Source organism: Tamandua tetradactyla, chromosome 10, assembly GCF_023851605.1.
Source record: "Tamandua tetradactyla isolate mTamTet1 chromosome 10, mTamTet1.pri, whole genome shotgun sequence".
NCBI lineage: Eukaryota > Metazoa > Chordata > Mammalia > Pilosa > Myrmecophagidae > Tamandua > Tamandua tetradactyla.
In genome coordinates this window covers 23,906,361-23,923,289 of record NC_135336.1, presented here as the reverse complement: position 1 = coordinate 23,923,289, position 16,929 = coordinate 23,906,361, and the positions used below count along the sequence as shown (strand labels likewise).

The window sequence follows — 16,929 nt, the reverse complement described above, 5'->3', positions numbered from 1 at the left end:
AAGGCATCAAGAGGAAGATACCTTCTCTGAGGAAAGGCTGCTGGCATCTAGGCCTCCTCTGTCACATGGGCAGGCACATGGCCGGCATCTACTGGTCCTTCATTCCCAGGTTCCATTGCTTTTGGCTTCTGATTCCAGTGGCTTTCTCTCTTGAGTATCTGTGCACCCTCTCTTAACATCTCTGGGGCATTTCTTTCTAAGTTCTCATAGCTTTTCTGTCTTTTGTCTTCTCATAAAAGATTCCAGTAGGGTGGGCCATGTTGGCTCAGCAGGCAAGAATGCTTGCCTGCCATGCCAGAGGACCCGGGTTCGATTCCCGGTGCCTGTTCATGTTAAAAACAAACAAACAAACAAACAGAAAAAAAAAACTTAAAAAAAAAGACACCAGTAAAGGGTTACAATTCACCTTGAATGGGCTGGGTCACATCTCAGTTGAAACAACCTAATCTAAAAGGTCCTACTCACAATAGGTCTGCCCCTAAGGGATAGATTAAAAGAGTCTGGCCTTTTCTGGGGGTACATAACAGCTTCAAATTACCACTATAGAATACATCTTTAGCTTTTCAATCTACTTTCAAGTGATATTATACCATTTACTATACAATGTAACAGTCTTTCAATAAAATACACCTATTTTCTCCCCTCCTAGCCTTTATGCAATTGCTGCCATGCATTTTGCTTTTACATATGTTAAAACACCACTATATATTGCTATTATTTTTAGTTAAAGGAAAGACAAGCAAACTAAAGCTTACTATCTGTTTTTTAAAACAAAGCTACAGTAAATTATTTACACACTATCTATAGCTGCTTATTTACTATAACAGCAGAATTGAGTGGCTGCTACAGAGGCCGTATAGCTTGCAAAACCAAAAATATTTACTATTTCGTGTGCATTACAATATATTTACTGATGTTCTGCTTTCAAGAATCAATTACATTTTTAAAAGATTTAAATGACAAAAAATTCATGTCTTTACTCATGTAGTTACCATTTCCAGAGCTCTTTATTTTTTAATGCAGATTCAGATTTCTATCTATTCTGATATTTTTATCAGAAATATTAAATCTTTTAGTTGTGTAAGACTGCTTGTGATAAAGTATTCTGTAAGTCATTATTTTGCCTTTGGTTATTTGTTGATATCCTTGCTGGGTGAAGAATCCAACGCTGACAGTTTTCTTTTCTTTTCAGAACTTTAAAGTAAGACATCTTCTTACTTGCATTGTTTCTGATGAGAAATGTGATACATCTGCCTGTATATACATTGTGATGGTTAATTTCACATATAAACATGGCTAGGTTATGGAATCCAGTAGTTTGGTCAAACTAGAGCTGGTTTAATTATTACTTGGAGGGTATTTCTGGATTTAAGTCAGTTTGATTGCATCTATGGCTGATTATAACTACAATAAAAAAGACAGCCTCAGAAATGAAAGGAATTTCCTTATCCAATCATATGAAGGCTTAATGGAAGAACTGAGGATTTTAGCAGTCAGAAAGAATTTCTATGTTAGCCAATCTTCTTCTCCTGGAGGAATTCATCAGAATACCCAACTTGTAGTTTCTCTTGGGGAATTCAACATTACCACGTAGTTACCTACTTGCAGCCTGCTGTAGAGAATTCAGACTTGTCGATGCCACACCTGAGTCAATAAATTCCTATAATAAATCTCTTAATATTTACATCCTAAGACAATTTTTGATAGTAGAAAGTGGGGAGTTATTATTTGAAATATCTACAGATGTGGAAGTGGCTTTTGAATTGAGCAGAGACTGGAAGAATTATGAGGCACTTGAAAGAAAAAGCCTAGGTTGTTTCACAGTCTTTTGGTAGATATTGATGTTAAAGGTACTTCCAATGAGGTCTTAGAAGCAAATGGTGAATCTGTCATTGGAAACTCGAGGAAAGGTTATCCTTGCTATAAAGCACCAGAGAACTTGGTGAAACTATGTTTTCATGTCACATGAAAGGCAGAATTTGCAAGCAATGAACTTGGATATTTACCTGAGAAGAATTCCAAGCTAAGTGTGGAAGATGCAGCCTAGTTTCTCCTTGTAGTTTATAGTAAAATGTAAGAGGTAAGGGATAAGCTGAGGATTAAGCTCTTTAAGTACAAACAAACCAGAAATGGATGATTCAGAAAATTCTCAGCTTATCCAGATAGTGAGTAGAGCCAAAGCAGCCCTATCAGAAAACCCCTGTACTTCCAGGAAGTGAGTTCCTAGAGAACAAGGTAGCATGTGAAGGTTAACTGAACAATCCTTTACAAAGACAGTATGATTGAACATGGATCCAGTCAGCCATTTCAGTGGAAGTGTGATGATCTGAAGCCCCCTGAACAGCACATAAAGCCAATAAGGCTTTTACAAAATTTGTATGAGCAGACTACTGCCAGGCTAGAGTGAAAGGGATAGAGATGGGTTGAACTGAAGGAAGAACTGGGGTAGAACCATGGAGGCAGAGATCTAGACTGAGAAGAGCTCATCAATAAATCATGCCCACCCACATGTGTAGAAAGGGCAGGTCTGCCCCTGTGTTTGGAGGGGCAGATTTTGTGCTCCAATATTCTGGGAGAGTGACACCATTCCAATGCTGAGATGGTAGGGGGGCCTATGCCTGGCATTTATGGAGAGGCTGGCTGCCATTCTGATGCTTGGAGAGAGTTGAGCTTTACCATGGTGTTCAGGGAGAACATGGCTGATGTGTAAGCATTTGGAAAGGGTGAGGCTGCTGCTCCAGGGGGCCTAGAAGACAAATCACTGATCCAGAGATAACCATGAGATCTAATGGAGTTTCCTCTGTTGAATTTCAGACTTGCCTAGAACTTGAAACTCATTTTCTTTCCAATTTCTCCCTTCTGGAATGGGAATGTTTAGCCTATGTCTGTCCCACCATTGTATTTTGAAGTATATAACTTGCTTGCTAGGTTTTACAGGACCATAAGATGGAGAGGAATTTTATTCCAGGATGAAATATACCCATAACTGATTTTTTTTTTCAGGTACACAGTCCAGGAATCAAATCCAGGTCTCCCGCATGGAAGGCACACCTTCTACCGCTGAACCACCTATGCATCCCTGCCACAACTGATTTTGATAAGACACTGTATTTGAGTTGTTCCAAAATGGCTTAAGGTTTTTGGGATGCTGTAATAAAATGAAGGTATTTTGCACATTAGAGCAACGTGTCTTTTTAGGACCCAGAAGGTGGTGGACTGTGGTCCACCACTGTTCTTAATGTAGGTGTGAACCCATTGTAAGTACGACCTTTTGAAGATAACATTTTTAGTTAAGGCGTGGTCAACTAAACCAGGATGGGTCTGAATCCCATCTCCTGGAAGACTTATAAAGAAGACCATAGGAAGAGAGCCATTGGGGAGGAAAAGAAGCTAGAAGTCAACAGAGCCAGGAAGAGAAAGGAGAACACATCACCATGTGCATTGCAATGTGATGCAAAAGCCAAGGATCCAAGGTGAGCCATCAGCCAGCCACAGAACACAACAATTTTTGGAAAGAAAGCATCACCTTGTTGATGACATGATTTGGACTTCTCTTAGCCTCAAAACCATAAGCCAATACATTCCCATAAGCCTATCCATAGTGTGGCATTTGTCTTAGTAGCTGGGAAACTAAGACAAACATGTTTCTTTCCTCTGTTTTCAAGATTTTCACTTCATCAGCCTTTTGAGAAATCTAATAATGATAGGCCTTGACATAATTTTCTTCATGTGACTTGTGCCTGGACTTCATCGACTTCTTGAACATGGGTTTATAGTTTTAAGCTTAGAAAATGTTTGGCCATTTTTCCTTCATATACTTTTTGTCCCTCCTTACGCTTTTCTTCAGGATCTCCAATTAACCATCTCCTGGCCATTTGAAATTGCCCCACACCTTAATGATATTCTTTTCATTTTTCCTCTATGTGTTTCATTTTTTAAATAATACTACTATGCCTTCAATTCTATTTTTTCTGCAGAATCTAATTGGCTTTTAATTCCTATCAATGTTAGTTTTCATATCACCACCGACATTTTTAACTCTAGATATTCAGTTTAGATGTTTAACTCTAGATGCTCAGTTTATATATATTTTTTATATTTCCTGTCTTAACTTTCCCAATATATTTAACATTTTATATATATATATTATATGTACACACATACACATATGACATAGTACATTAATACTGTTAATGTCTTTCTCTGCTAACATCTGTATAATTTCTAGATTGGCTTTGAGTATCCTCCTCATAATGGGTCATGGTTTCTTGCTTCTGTGCATGTATGTTAATCTTTGGATGTCAGACATTGTGACTTTTACCTCATTGGGTGCTGGATATTTTCCTATTCTTATATTCTGCAGCTTTATTCTGCAATGCAATTAAATTACATGAAACAGTCTGATATTTTTGGTTCTTGCTATTATAATTTCTTTGGAAAATCTAGGCAGTGAACAGTTGTAGGCTAGTTATAGCCTTCCTGAGTACCCTTTCCAATGCTCTCTGAATTACAAATTTTTATACTCTTTTTGCTGGGAACAGGATCTATTTCTGGATCTGTTTGAGTATTACGCAGTTTCATCTTATCTTTTCAGATAGTGGTTTTTCTGGCCTTGGGTAGTTTCCTCACATCAAAGTGCTGATTGGTATTCTGAACAATACTCAAGGGGGACATTCTGCAAATCTCTGGGATTCTCTCCTATGTAGTTCTTCCCACTCTGGTATTGTATCCTTTGAAGTCTAACTTCTTTGATTTTCCCAGACTTTCAAATTCATCACCTCAATTTAGGGACTTTACTGAGCACCTTGTCTCTACCCCTTCCCTGTGCTGTGGTCTGGAAACACTCTCAAGGCAGTAAGCTGGGGTTATTGTAGGGCTCACTTTGTTCCCTCTCAGGGATCAGTGTCCTGCATTGTTTGCTGTCCAGTTTCTTGAAAACTGTTCTTTGATATATTTTATTTATCTTTGTTTTTCAGTTGTTTCAGGCAGATGGTAAACCCAGTCACTGTCATTCTACCTTGGCTGGAAAAAGAAGTCAGACTTTTCTTCTTCTATGTGGTAAGCCCAGAAGGCCTGGCATGCAAGGACAGGCTTGTCATCATCACTTACTGTGCTGATATCTAAATTCAAGTTAGTGGAAAGGGAAAGTAGTGGGCCTTATGTATGCATCTTGGACTGAGCCTTGCTGTCAAACTCAGCTTTTACCAGTCCTCTGCTCCAGTGTTTATCAGATATATACTCAGCTATTAATAACTTTAAACTTTGCTTTCCATTTTTTATATAAGCTCTTCGCATAAAGCTCTTTCATTTCAGGAGATCTGGAGGAATGAAACATTACGAGGCAGGATTACCTATATATCAAACTTCTAATATGGTCACAGAACCCTCATTTTATAGGTGTGTATATAGGTGTGTGTGTATGAAACAGATAGAAAATCAACCTAAAGACAAACAACAACAACAACAACAACAATAAAGTCACATCAACATGGATCTGAAAAGTAGCAATATACACTGTGAGTGGCTGGATCAAATGAGGGAAATAAGAATTCTAATTGTCTGAGATTTATAAACCACAACTTTCCCCATTAAAATAAGAGAAGTGTGGAAACATAGGAGAAGCAGGAAAAGACAGGAAAGTAGAGAGACTCAGCAAAAGGTACAGGTCATTAGAATTAATGGGAGGGGTACTGAGACACTCTAAAGGTAGAAAAAAAAAAAGACCTCAAAAGAACTCAAAAGGGAGAAGCAAATAACACTTGATCTGTAGTACTATAGTCAAAGAAGTTGGAAGATATGGACACTTCTCTTGGGAAACAGGTGTTGGCAAATTTATAGTGATAAAATGATAAGAAGCAAATAGTCAAATGTTTCATCATTAACAGTCTAGCAGACATAAGTACCCACATATGTTTATATGTGTGTTTTGAGTATATGTATATAACAAATGATATTTACTGATTGGCAGCTCAATCTAATCTTTCTGGAAGGTTTAGAATAGCCAAAGTTTTATTTTATTATTGCAAAAGAAGCAATGACAAGTTTTGCTGATGAAGCATGAGAAATAACTCATTCAAATCAAAGTAGCCCTCATTACTGACTGTACCTTTACGGCCCATATAACTACTAAAAGACTTTAAATTCATTAACTCTAGTAGTAAAGCCACTGCATTACCTTATTACTAACAATAAATGTATATGTTCATAAAAGACATTGCTTTGTTGGTGAATATCATGTAACACTAATATCATGGCACAGAAGCCTACATACTGGATGTCTTCTGAGATAGTCATCCACTTGTTGCTTCAGTTCAACTCTGTGTGCATCAGTGAGTCCTTGGAGTCCTTGCCAAGGAGAAAGCTGTCTCTTTTTCTTACGACATTTTGCTAGGAATTTAAGAGCCTGAAAAAAAAAAGGTTTGTGATTTTACTCCTTTAAGATATAAGTTAATAAAATTTTCAAGTCAGCTGGTAAGTTAACATAGAAATATTTTCTTCCTGTGATAAATGGTAGAGCATGGGAAAGATGATACTACAACTCTGAGATGTACCTGAATATGCATGGGGAGGGAAATGGGTTTGTGACACGAGGAGGAACTGAGTTTTTAAAAGCAGTTTTATTAAGATATATTTATATACCATATCATCTATCCAAAGTGCACAATAACTTTTAGTATAATCACAGAGTTGTGCATTCATTACCACAATCAATTTTAGAACACTGTATTCCTCCAAAAAGAAAAACTCTATATAGCTAAGCAGTTATCTCTCAATCCCTCTATACTTCCCCAGCCCTATATAACCATTATCTAATTCTGTCTCTATAGATTTATTTATATTTACATTTTATATAAATGGAAACATAAAATATGTAGTAGTTCGTGTCTGGTTTATTTTATTCAGCATAATATTTTTTTCTTAATTATTGCTTTTTTAATTAGAGAAGTTGTAGGCTTATTGGAAAGTCAAGTACAAAATACAATATTCACATAATACACCATATTGTTGACACTTTACATTAGTGTGGTATCTTTATTACAACTGATGAAAGAATATTAAAATATTACAGTAATCTATAGTCCATTGTTTACATTGAGTGTATATTCCCCATATACCACTCTATTATTATGTCTTGTAATAGTGTCATATATTTGTTTCAATTCATGAAAGAAAATTTGTAAATTTGTACTATTCTCTACAGTCATGTCAACAACAGAGTTTACTGTGTTATATATTCCCATGTTTTACCTTCTTTCATTCTAGTTATGTACACAACCCAAAGTTTCCCTTTTTAGTCATCTTCACAAACATAATTCAGTGCTGTTAAATACATTCACAATAATGTGCTACCATTACCACTATCTATTTCCAAACATTTACAATCAACCTAAATAGAAACTGCACAAATTAAGCATCAGTTTCCCATTCTCTACTCCATTCTATCCCCTGATAACCCATATTCTAGATTCTAACTCTCTGAGTTTGCTTATTACAATTAGTTCTTATCAGTGAGATCAAACATTATTTGTCCTTTTGTGCTTGGCTTATTTCAGTCAAAACAATGTCCTCAAGATTCATCCAAGTTCTTGAATGTATCAGAATCCCTTCTTAAAACTAAATAATATTCCATTAAACATATATACCACATTTTGTTTATCCATTCATCGGTTGATGGACACTTGGGTTGCTTCAATCTCTGGCAACTGTGAATAATGCCACAATGAATATCAATTTGCAAATGTCTATTTGAGTCCCTGCTTTCATCTTCTGGGCATATACCTAGTAGCAGGATTGCTGGATCATATGGCAATTCCATACTTAGCTTCTTGAGGAACTGCCAAACCATCTTCCAAGTAGCTGCACCACTTTACATTCCCACCAGCAGTGAATGAGTGCTCCTATTTCTCCATATCCTCTTCAACACTTTTAGTAGGTATGAAATGATAGCTCATTGTGGTTTTGATTTGCATTACCCCAACAGCTAGTGATGTTTAACATGTTTTCATGTGCTTATTAGCCGTTGGCATTTCCTCTTTGGGAATATGTTTATCTTGTATTCTGCCACTTTGCTGAAGTCAATTATTAGCTATAATGGCTTTGTTGTAGTTTCTCCGGAACTTTCTATATATGTAGGATGTAGTGAACGTTTTACTTCTTCCTTTCCAATTTGTATTTCTTTTATTCCTTTTCTTGCCAATTGTTCTAGGTAGAACTTCCAGCACAATGTAGAATAGCAGTAGTGATAGTGGGTATCCTTATCTTGTTTCAGACTTTGAGGAAAATATTTCAGTTTTTCACCATTGAGTTCAATGTCAGCTGTGGGTTATACATATATGTCCTTTATCATATTGAGGAAGTATCCTTCTATTCCTACTTCTAGAGGTGTTTTTTTTATCAAGAAATGATGCTAGATTTTTTCAAATGCCTTTTCCATATCAGTTGAGATGATCATGTGGTCTCTATCTTTTGATTTGTTAATGTGATATATTACATTAATTGAATTCTTGTGTTGAACCAACCTTGCATGCCTGGGATAAAACCCACTTGATCATGGTGTATAATTCTTTTAATGTGCTATTGGATTCGATTTGAAAATACTCTGTTGAGGATTTTTGCATCTACAGTCATTAGGGAAATTGATCTTTAATTTTCTTTTCTTGCAGTATCTTTATTTGGCTTTGGTATTAGGATGATGTTAGTTTCACAGAATGTGTTAGGCAGTTGTGGTAGTTAGATTCAGTTGTCAACTTGGCCAGGTGAATGTGCCTAGTTCTGCTGCTGTGGACATGAGCCAATGGTACGTGGACCTCATCTGTTGCTCATTACCTCTGCAGTCAGCCTAGAGGCGTGCCTGCTGCAATGAGTGATGTTTGAATTAATAGCCTGGTGCTTAAATGAGAGAGCTCAATGTAGCACAGCCCAAGCAGCTCAGCATACCTCATCTCAGCACTCGCAGCTCAGCCCAGGCCTTTGGAGATGCAGAAAGAAATCACCCTGGGGAAAGTTGTTGGAACCCAGAGGCCTGGAGAGAAGGCCAGCAGAGATCACCCTGAGCCTCCCCACGTAAGAAAGAACTTCAGCTGAAAGTTAGCTGCCTTTCCTCTGAAGAACTAATGAAATAAATCCCCTTTTATTAAAAGCCAATCGGTCTCTGGTGTGTTGCATTCTGGCAGCCAGCAAACTAGAACAGTAGTGTTCTCTTCTCCTTGATTTTTCTTGAAGACTTTGAGCAGAACTGATATTAATTCTTCTTGGAATGACTGTCATAGGTTTTACTTTGTTGTGAGGTTTTTGAAGGCTAATTCAAACTTTTGCTTGTAATTGGTCTGTTACAGTTTCCTATTTCTTCAACAGTCAGTACAGGCTGTTTGTGTGTTTCTAGGAATTTATCCACTTCATCTTGGTAGTCTAATTTTCTAATTTGTTGGAATACAGTTGTTCACAGTATCCTCTTATGATTCTTCTTATTTTTGTGAGGTTAGTAGTAATATCCTTCTCTCATTTCAAAATCTTTAAAAATTTACATCTCTCTTTCTCTCTCTCCCCCTCTCCTTCTCCCTTTCCCTCTTTCTCTCTCTCTCTTCTTTTGACAATCTAACTAAGGGTAGGTCAATTTTATGAATCTTCAGAAAGACCCACCTTTTGATTCTGCTAATAATCTCCATTTTTTAAATGCTCAATTTCATTTATTTCCCCTCTAATCTTTGTTACTTCTTTCCTTCTGCTTGTTTTGGGTTTATTTGCTGTTCCTTTTGTAGTTCTTTCAATTATGCAGTTAGGTCTCTGATTTTAGTTCCCCATTCTTTTTAAATGTAGGTGTTTAGGGCTATATATTTCCCTCTCAATACTGCCTTTGCTGCATCCTATAAGTTTTGATATGTAGTGTTCTCCTTTTCATTTCTTTTAAGAAATTTACTGATTTAATCTTGCAATTTCTTCTTTGACTAACTGTTTAAGAATGTGTTTATCAACTGTATAATTGTGAATTTTCCAGTTCTCCACTTATTTTATTTCCAGCTTCATCCCATTATGGTCAGAAAAAATGTTTGTATAATTTCAACCTTTTTAAAAACAAAATTTGTTTTGTGGTCCAACATGTGGTCTATTCCAAAGAATGATCCTTGAGTACTTGAGAAGAATGTATGTCCTCTTGTTTTGTGGTGTAATGTTCTTTATATGTTGTCTAGGTATAATTCATTTACTGTATTATTCAAATTGTTTCCTTATTGATCTTCTGTTTGGGTGTTCTATATATTTATGAGAACGATGTGCTGAAGTCTCCCACTATTATTGTAGAGACATCTATTTCTCCCTTTAGTTTTGCTAGTGTTTGCCTCATGTAGTTTGGGGCACCATGGTTAGATGCATAAATATTTATGGTTGCTATTTCTCCTTGGTAGATTGCCCCATGTTAATATATAGTGTCTTATTTGTCTCTTAAAAGTTTTGTATTTAAAGTCTATTTTTTTGGATATTAGCATACCCACCCCAGCTCTTTTTTGGTTACTCTTCGCATGAAATATCTTTTTCCAGCCTTTTTACTTTCAACCTATTTATGCCTTTGGGTGTAAGGTGGACCTTTTGTAGATAGCACATAGTTGGATCAAATTTTTTTATCCATCCTGACGATCTGTGTCTTTTGACTGGGGAGTTTAATACGTTAAGGATCAATGTTATTACTGTAAGGGCAGTACTTCAACCATCTTATCCTTTGTTTTTTATAAGTCATATCTTTGTCTCTGTTTTTACCCTTTTCATTACCCTTATATACTCGGAGCACCTCTCACTTGTCTTTTCCTTCCAACCTGTAGGACTTCTCTTAGTATTTTTTATAGGGCAGGTCTCTTGTTGGCAAACTCTGTTTTGGTTTATCTGTGAATATTTTAAACTCTCCCTCATTTTTGAAGGACAGTTTCAGGATTCTCTCTTTGTCTTTGGCATTTGATTAGTATGTGTTTTGGAGTCGGTCTATTAGGATTTATTTTGTTTGGAGTATGCTGCACTTTTTGAACATGTATATATATGGTTTTCATAAGAGTTTGGAACTTTTTGGTCATAACTTCCTCAAATATTTTTCTACCTTATTTCCCTTCTCTTCTCCTTGGCACCCCTGACATGTATGTTTGTGCACTTCATGCTGTCATTTAAATCCCTGAGACCCTGCTCAATTTTTCTCTATCTGTTCTTCTGTTTATAAGATTTCAATTGTCCTGTCTTATAGTTCACTGATTTTTAATACTGTCTGTTCCAATCTGCTGTTGTATGCTCCTAGTGAATCTTTAATCTCTTTTATTGTGCCTTTCATTCTCATCATTTCTGTTATGTTTCTTTTTATACTTTCATATTCTTTTTCATGCTTATATACTGTCTTCTGAATATCCTGTATCTCTTTAGTCATATTTCCCTTCATCTCCTTAAATTAATTTAGGAAATCTGTTTGAGCATTTTCAATCAGTTGTTTCAAATTCTGTGTCTCCTATGAAGTTTCGATTTATTCCTTTGACTGGGCTGTGTTTTCTTTCTTTCTTTTTTTTTTAATTAAAAAAATGTTTTAAACATAACAATATACAAACATGAACATTCTTACCATATGATCATTCCATTCTTGGTATATAATCAATAACTCACAATATCATCACATAGTTGTATATTTATCACCACGATCACTTCTTAGAACATTTGCATCAATCCAGAAAAAGAAATAAAAAGAAAAAAGGTAAAAAATTCATATGTACCATACTCCCTCTCCCCCCAATCACCAGCATTTCAATCTACTAAATTTATTTTAACATTTGTTCCCACTATTATTTATTTATTTTTAATCCATAGGTTTTACTCATCTGTCCATAAGATAGATAAAAGGAGCATCAGTCACAAGGTTTTCACAATCACACAGTTACATTGTGAAAGCTGTTTCATTATACAATCATCCTCAAGAAACATGGCTACTGGAACACAGCTCTACATTTTCAGGCACTTCCCTCCAGCCTGTCAATTATACCTTAACTAAAAAGGTGATATCTATATAACGCATTAAGAATAACTTCCAGCATAGCCTCTCGACTCTGGTTGAAATCTCTAAGCCAATGACACCTTGTCTCATTTCTCTCTTCCCCCTTTTGGTCGAGAAAGTTTTCTCAATCCCTTGATGCTGAGTACCAGCTTATTCTCAGATTTCTGTCCCACGGTGCCAGGAAGGTCCACACTCCTGGGAATCACGTCCCACACCAAGATGGGGAGGGCAGTGAGTTTGCTTGCCATGGCTAAGAGAGAGAGGCCACATCTGAGGAACAAAAGAAGTTCTCTGGGGGTGACCCTTAGGCCTAATTTTAAGTAGGCTTAGCCTATCCTCTGCGGGGATAAGTTTCATATGAACAAACCCCAAGATTGAGGCCTCGGCCTGCTGGTTTGGTTGTCCCCACTGCTTGTGAGAGTATCAAGAATCCTCCACATGGGGAAGTTGAATTTTCCCCCTTCTCGCCATTCCCCCAAGGGGACTTTGCAAATACTTTTTTATGGGCTGTATTTTCTTATTTCTTAGTTTGGTGTATAATTTTTTGCTGATGCCTAGACATCTGATTATCTTGATGAATTTACTCTAGAGTTCAATTTCCATCTCTTGCTTAGGGTTATATTGAGAATGGCTGTGTTAAGACTTCTTTGACACTCAGTTCAACTTACTCTAGTCCTTTAGAATTGCCCTTGTTTAACTTGGCAGAGTTCTTAAGCTCTTCATCTTTTCTTGCCCTAGATATGTCGTACAATTTTTAAGATTGCATTATGTGTGCAATTGTTTCAGTCCCAGGAGAAAACATCCTTTCCTCTGTTCCTTCTTCAGGAATCTTGACATTTTCTGTTTGTTTTTGTTTTGCCTCTATAGTTTTTTTCTTTATACTACTTTTGTTGCTTCTAGCAGCTTTTCCTGGAGGGCAAATTCTTGGAGGAGGGTCACTTTGGAGAAGTTTTTCCGAATTCAGCATTCCCCAGCCAAAACAGGGCCAGTAATCCACCGAGGGGCTACAGAATAGCTCCAACGAACACTGGGGAGAGGGCCAGAAAAGACATCAGAAGCCTTTCTCAAAGTTGTACTTTTCTGCATTCTCAAAGTTGTACTTTTCTGGCCTGCTCAGTTTATAATGCTTTTCAGCAAAGTGCTCCCTGCAGCACCAGGGATGCACTATGTCTTTAAATCTCTATCACCTCCGCCTATCTGGGGCACGGCTGAAAAATCACTACAGCCATCCTTGTCCGGGGTAGGTTGAAACAGCAGCTTAGAGCCTGGATCTAGTGATCCAAATTCACCAATCAAAAGCTGAGGTCAGTGCTTAGCCATGCCTGCCCCGCATTCTTGTAGAAGATGTCTTCCATGTCACCCTCTGTCCGCAGCAGCCAGACAGGGACCTGATTCCAAGGTGGCTGGTCTTGAGAGTGGGGGATGGATGCTGGTACCTGCCATGGAGCAAGCTACTCACAGAGTACAGTTTCTTAGCCTTTTATACCTACTCTTCCGAGGATGCTATGCAGCATTCTCTTGGCCTCCAAAGCCACAGAACAGATGTTTCAGATAGTTCTTGCCTATTCACTAGCTGTTTTGGAGTAGTAGTGAGTCCTGGGTCTCCCTACTATACCAACTTCCCCAGAAGTTCTTGCACAATTAAAAAGTAAATGTATTCTTCAATAGTGTTTTGATTTTTTATAAGGATATAGTCATGAATTATTTGTTCTATAAACCATATAGGGAAATTAGCACTGAGTTCTTGGCTTGATTCCAGTTCCTTATAAACTGTATAACTCTGAGAAAGTCACTTGATCTCTATAGGACAGATTCTACATATATGACAACATGAATGCAATTCTGCTTAACCTATAGTATATAAAGATCAAAGAGTCAGTATATAAGGAAAAGCCTGATAAATGAGAAAATATAATAAAATTATAAGGCATGGTGCTGCTGACAAAAGCACTTCACGAATGTTCTTCCTCATATTCTTTAGAATGGTCTCCCAGTAATAAGAAATCTTGTCACAGGCAAGATTGGAGATAAATCTGATATTGTTTTTCATACCCTCCCCCCACCCCCATACTTCTCCCTTGGTTGCACTTTTAATTTTCATCAAATTTACATATGCACACTGCTTAAAGTAGGGGTTGGCAAATTAAGGCCCACAGTCCAAATCCAGCCCACTGTATATTTTTGCATGGTCTAGAAGCTAAGAATTTTTTTTTATATTTTACATGTTTAAAAAAATTAAAAACAATATACTGTGATGTGAAAATTAAGTAAAATTCAAAATTTGTGTCTGTAGATAAAGTTTTATTGGGTCACAGCTATGCTAATTTGTTCACATATTATCTAAGGCTGCTTCTGTGATACAAGTGTAGAGGTGAATAGTTGTGACAGACTGTATGACCTACAAAGCCTAAAATATTCACCATCTCGCCCTGTACAGAAGTAGTTTGCTGTCCTCTGGTTTAAAATGTGAACTAATTCTACTGCTTTAAGTGTCAAATAATTCTTCAAGACTTATTACCAAAAAGCTGTAGTTTTCTACTTCCTACCCTATCCTCTCCTGAAAGGCAAAAACTCTTTCAGTTTTTTCTTTTGTTGATTATCTCTATCTACTTTTCTGTGATTTTTCAGATAAAGTTTGTGCTGATTTGAAAGGATTTATGTACCCTAGAAAAGCTATGCTTTAATCCTAATCAATCTTGTGGGAGTAACCATTTTTTTAATCCCTATTTAGTACTATAGGTCGGAAACCTGATCGGGCTACCTCCACAGAGATGTGATTCAATCAAGTGTGGGTATTAAACTTGATTAGGTGGAGATGCGTCTCTACCCAACCTATATAGGTTTTGATTAGTTTACTGGAGTTCTATAAAAGAGGAGATATTTTGGAGAGTTCCTTTTGAGAATGAGGAGGTAGCCAGGAAGTAGAGTCTACTTCTACTAGTGCCCTTTGGGGATGAAGAAGGAAATGCCTCCTGGGTTTGCTTCATGAAACAGGAAGCCTGAAGAGAAGGCAAGCAGACGCCGCTATGTTCACCACATGCCTTCCCAGTAGAGAGAGACCCTGAATGTCATCAGCCTTCTGGAGCCAAGGTATCTTTTCCTGGATGCTTTAGGTTGGACATTTCTATATTCTTCTTCTAATTGGGACATTTGTGGCCTTAGAGCTGTAAACTTGTACTTATTAAATTTCCCTTTTTAAAAGCCATTCCATTTCAGGTATATTGCATTCTGGCAGCTAGCAAAGTAGAACAAAGGCATTATCTTTTGAGTTTCTTGGATGGAAGATAAGGTTTAGCTCTCTCACTGCCTGTACTCCCATATGATTCCATATCTCCATTCATCCAATATTATAGAACATAATTTTAGTTATATCATTACTTTGTTTACATAATTATGACTACATAAAGATTATTCATTTTTGAGCAATATAATATACTATGATTACTTTTCCTTACTGTCAATTTTTATAATTCTATGGAATTCTCTTTTTACCCCTATGCTTAGCTTTCTATATACTTATCACTGATTATATATCACAATGTGCCTTAATTGTCAATTCATTAAAACACATTCTACCAAATTCATTTTCTTGGATATCTTTTCTGGAACTTTCTAACCTGCTCAGATTAGACTGGTAAATAGCTATCATCCTGATATCATTATTCATTATCATCTTGGTGATTCTTTTTATTTTTTTCCCTGTGTTTTCTGGATTCCATAATGTCTTCTTTCTTGTGGTTACTCCATTGTTTTAGAGACTTAGTCATGTGTTAAAATGTCTTCAGTCTACTCTTATTCTTAATCGATGGTTTGATTAGATGTAGAATTCTAGTTGGAAACAATTTTCCCTCAAACATCTGACAACCTTACCCTGATGACTTTTAGCTTCCAATGTTGTTCCTGAAGTTCTTCTGTCCCTAGTATATTTTTTAGTAATGTGCATTAATGTGTGTTTCTATTTATTACATTGGGTATTCAACAGGTCCTAAAACTCATGACATTCAGTTTTGGGAAATCTTGAATTATTTGACTTCCTCTCCTGTTTTATTTCTATTATTTGTTTCTGGACACAGGTCCAGAAAGATAGGGAAAACCCTCCACAGTGCATTAACCATGGGCAGACTTTCCTGATACGAAGGCTCAAGAAAATCTCTATCTTTTCACCGGCTGGTTACAATACCAAGAAATAGTTATCTCAGGGAATAAATCAGAGAGTTAACATTTTAAAATAGTAAAATATACAGTTGCAACAAAAGAGTACAAGACAAAGTAACAGGAAATCATGGGCCATCCAAAGGTAGGTGGTAAAAATCCAGAAAATGCCAAGGAAGAAGACCAGAATACGGATGAAGAGAAGACTTTAAAAAAACTGATCTTAAAATGCTCAAGTAGATGAAGGAAAATACAGAGAAGGAAATAAAGGATATTAGGAAAACAATGAATGTACAACATGAGCATTTAGTAAAGATACAGAAAATTTAAAAAGGAACCAAACAGCCAATAGTCATGTTTCTTGAGGATGATTGTATAATGATATAGTTTTCACAGTGTGACTGTGTGATTGTGAAAACCTTGTGTCTGATGTTCCTTTTATCTACCTTGTCAACAGACGAGTAGAGCATGTGGAGTAAAAATAAATAGGGGGAACAGATGTTAAAATAAATTCAGTTTGAAATGCTAGTGATCAATGAAAGGGAGAGGTAAGGGGTATGGTAAGTAAAAATTTTTTTTTTCTTTTTCTGTTTTTGTTTTACTTTTCTGTTGTCTTTTTATTTCTTTTTCTGAATTGATGCAAATGTTCTAAGAAATGATTGTGATGATGAATATGCAATTATGTGATGATACTGTGAATTACTGATTATATATGTAGAATGGAATGAGCATATATTAAGGATATTTGCATTTCTTTCTTGTAA

At 36.5% G+C, this 16,929-nt stretch overlaps 1 protein-coding gene across 3 annotated transcripts in view; it reads right to left on the bottom strand.

Moving 5' to 3' along the window:
- Positions 1 to 16,929, bottom strand: part of IQCB1 (IQ motif containing B1) — a 104,675-nt gene that overhangs the window by 12,413 nt on the left and 75,333 nt on the right. For all 3 annotated transcript variants that reach the window (XM_077118181.1, XM_077118179.1, XM_077118180.1), the window contains one exon: positions 6,272 to 6,403. In XM_077118181.1, the coding sequence (XP_076974296.1) occupies positions 6,272 to 6,403 (132 nt within the window). The remainder of the gene's footprint in view (positions 1 to 6,271; positions 6,404 to 16,929) is intronic.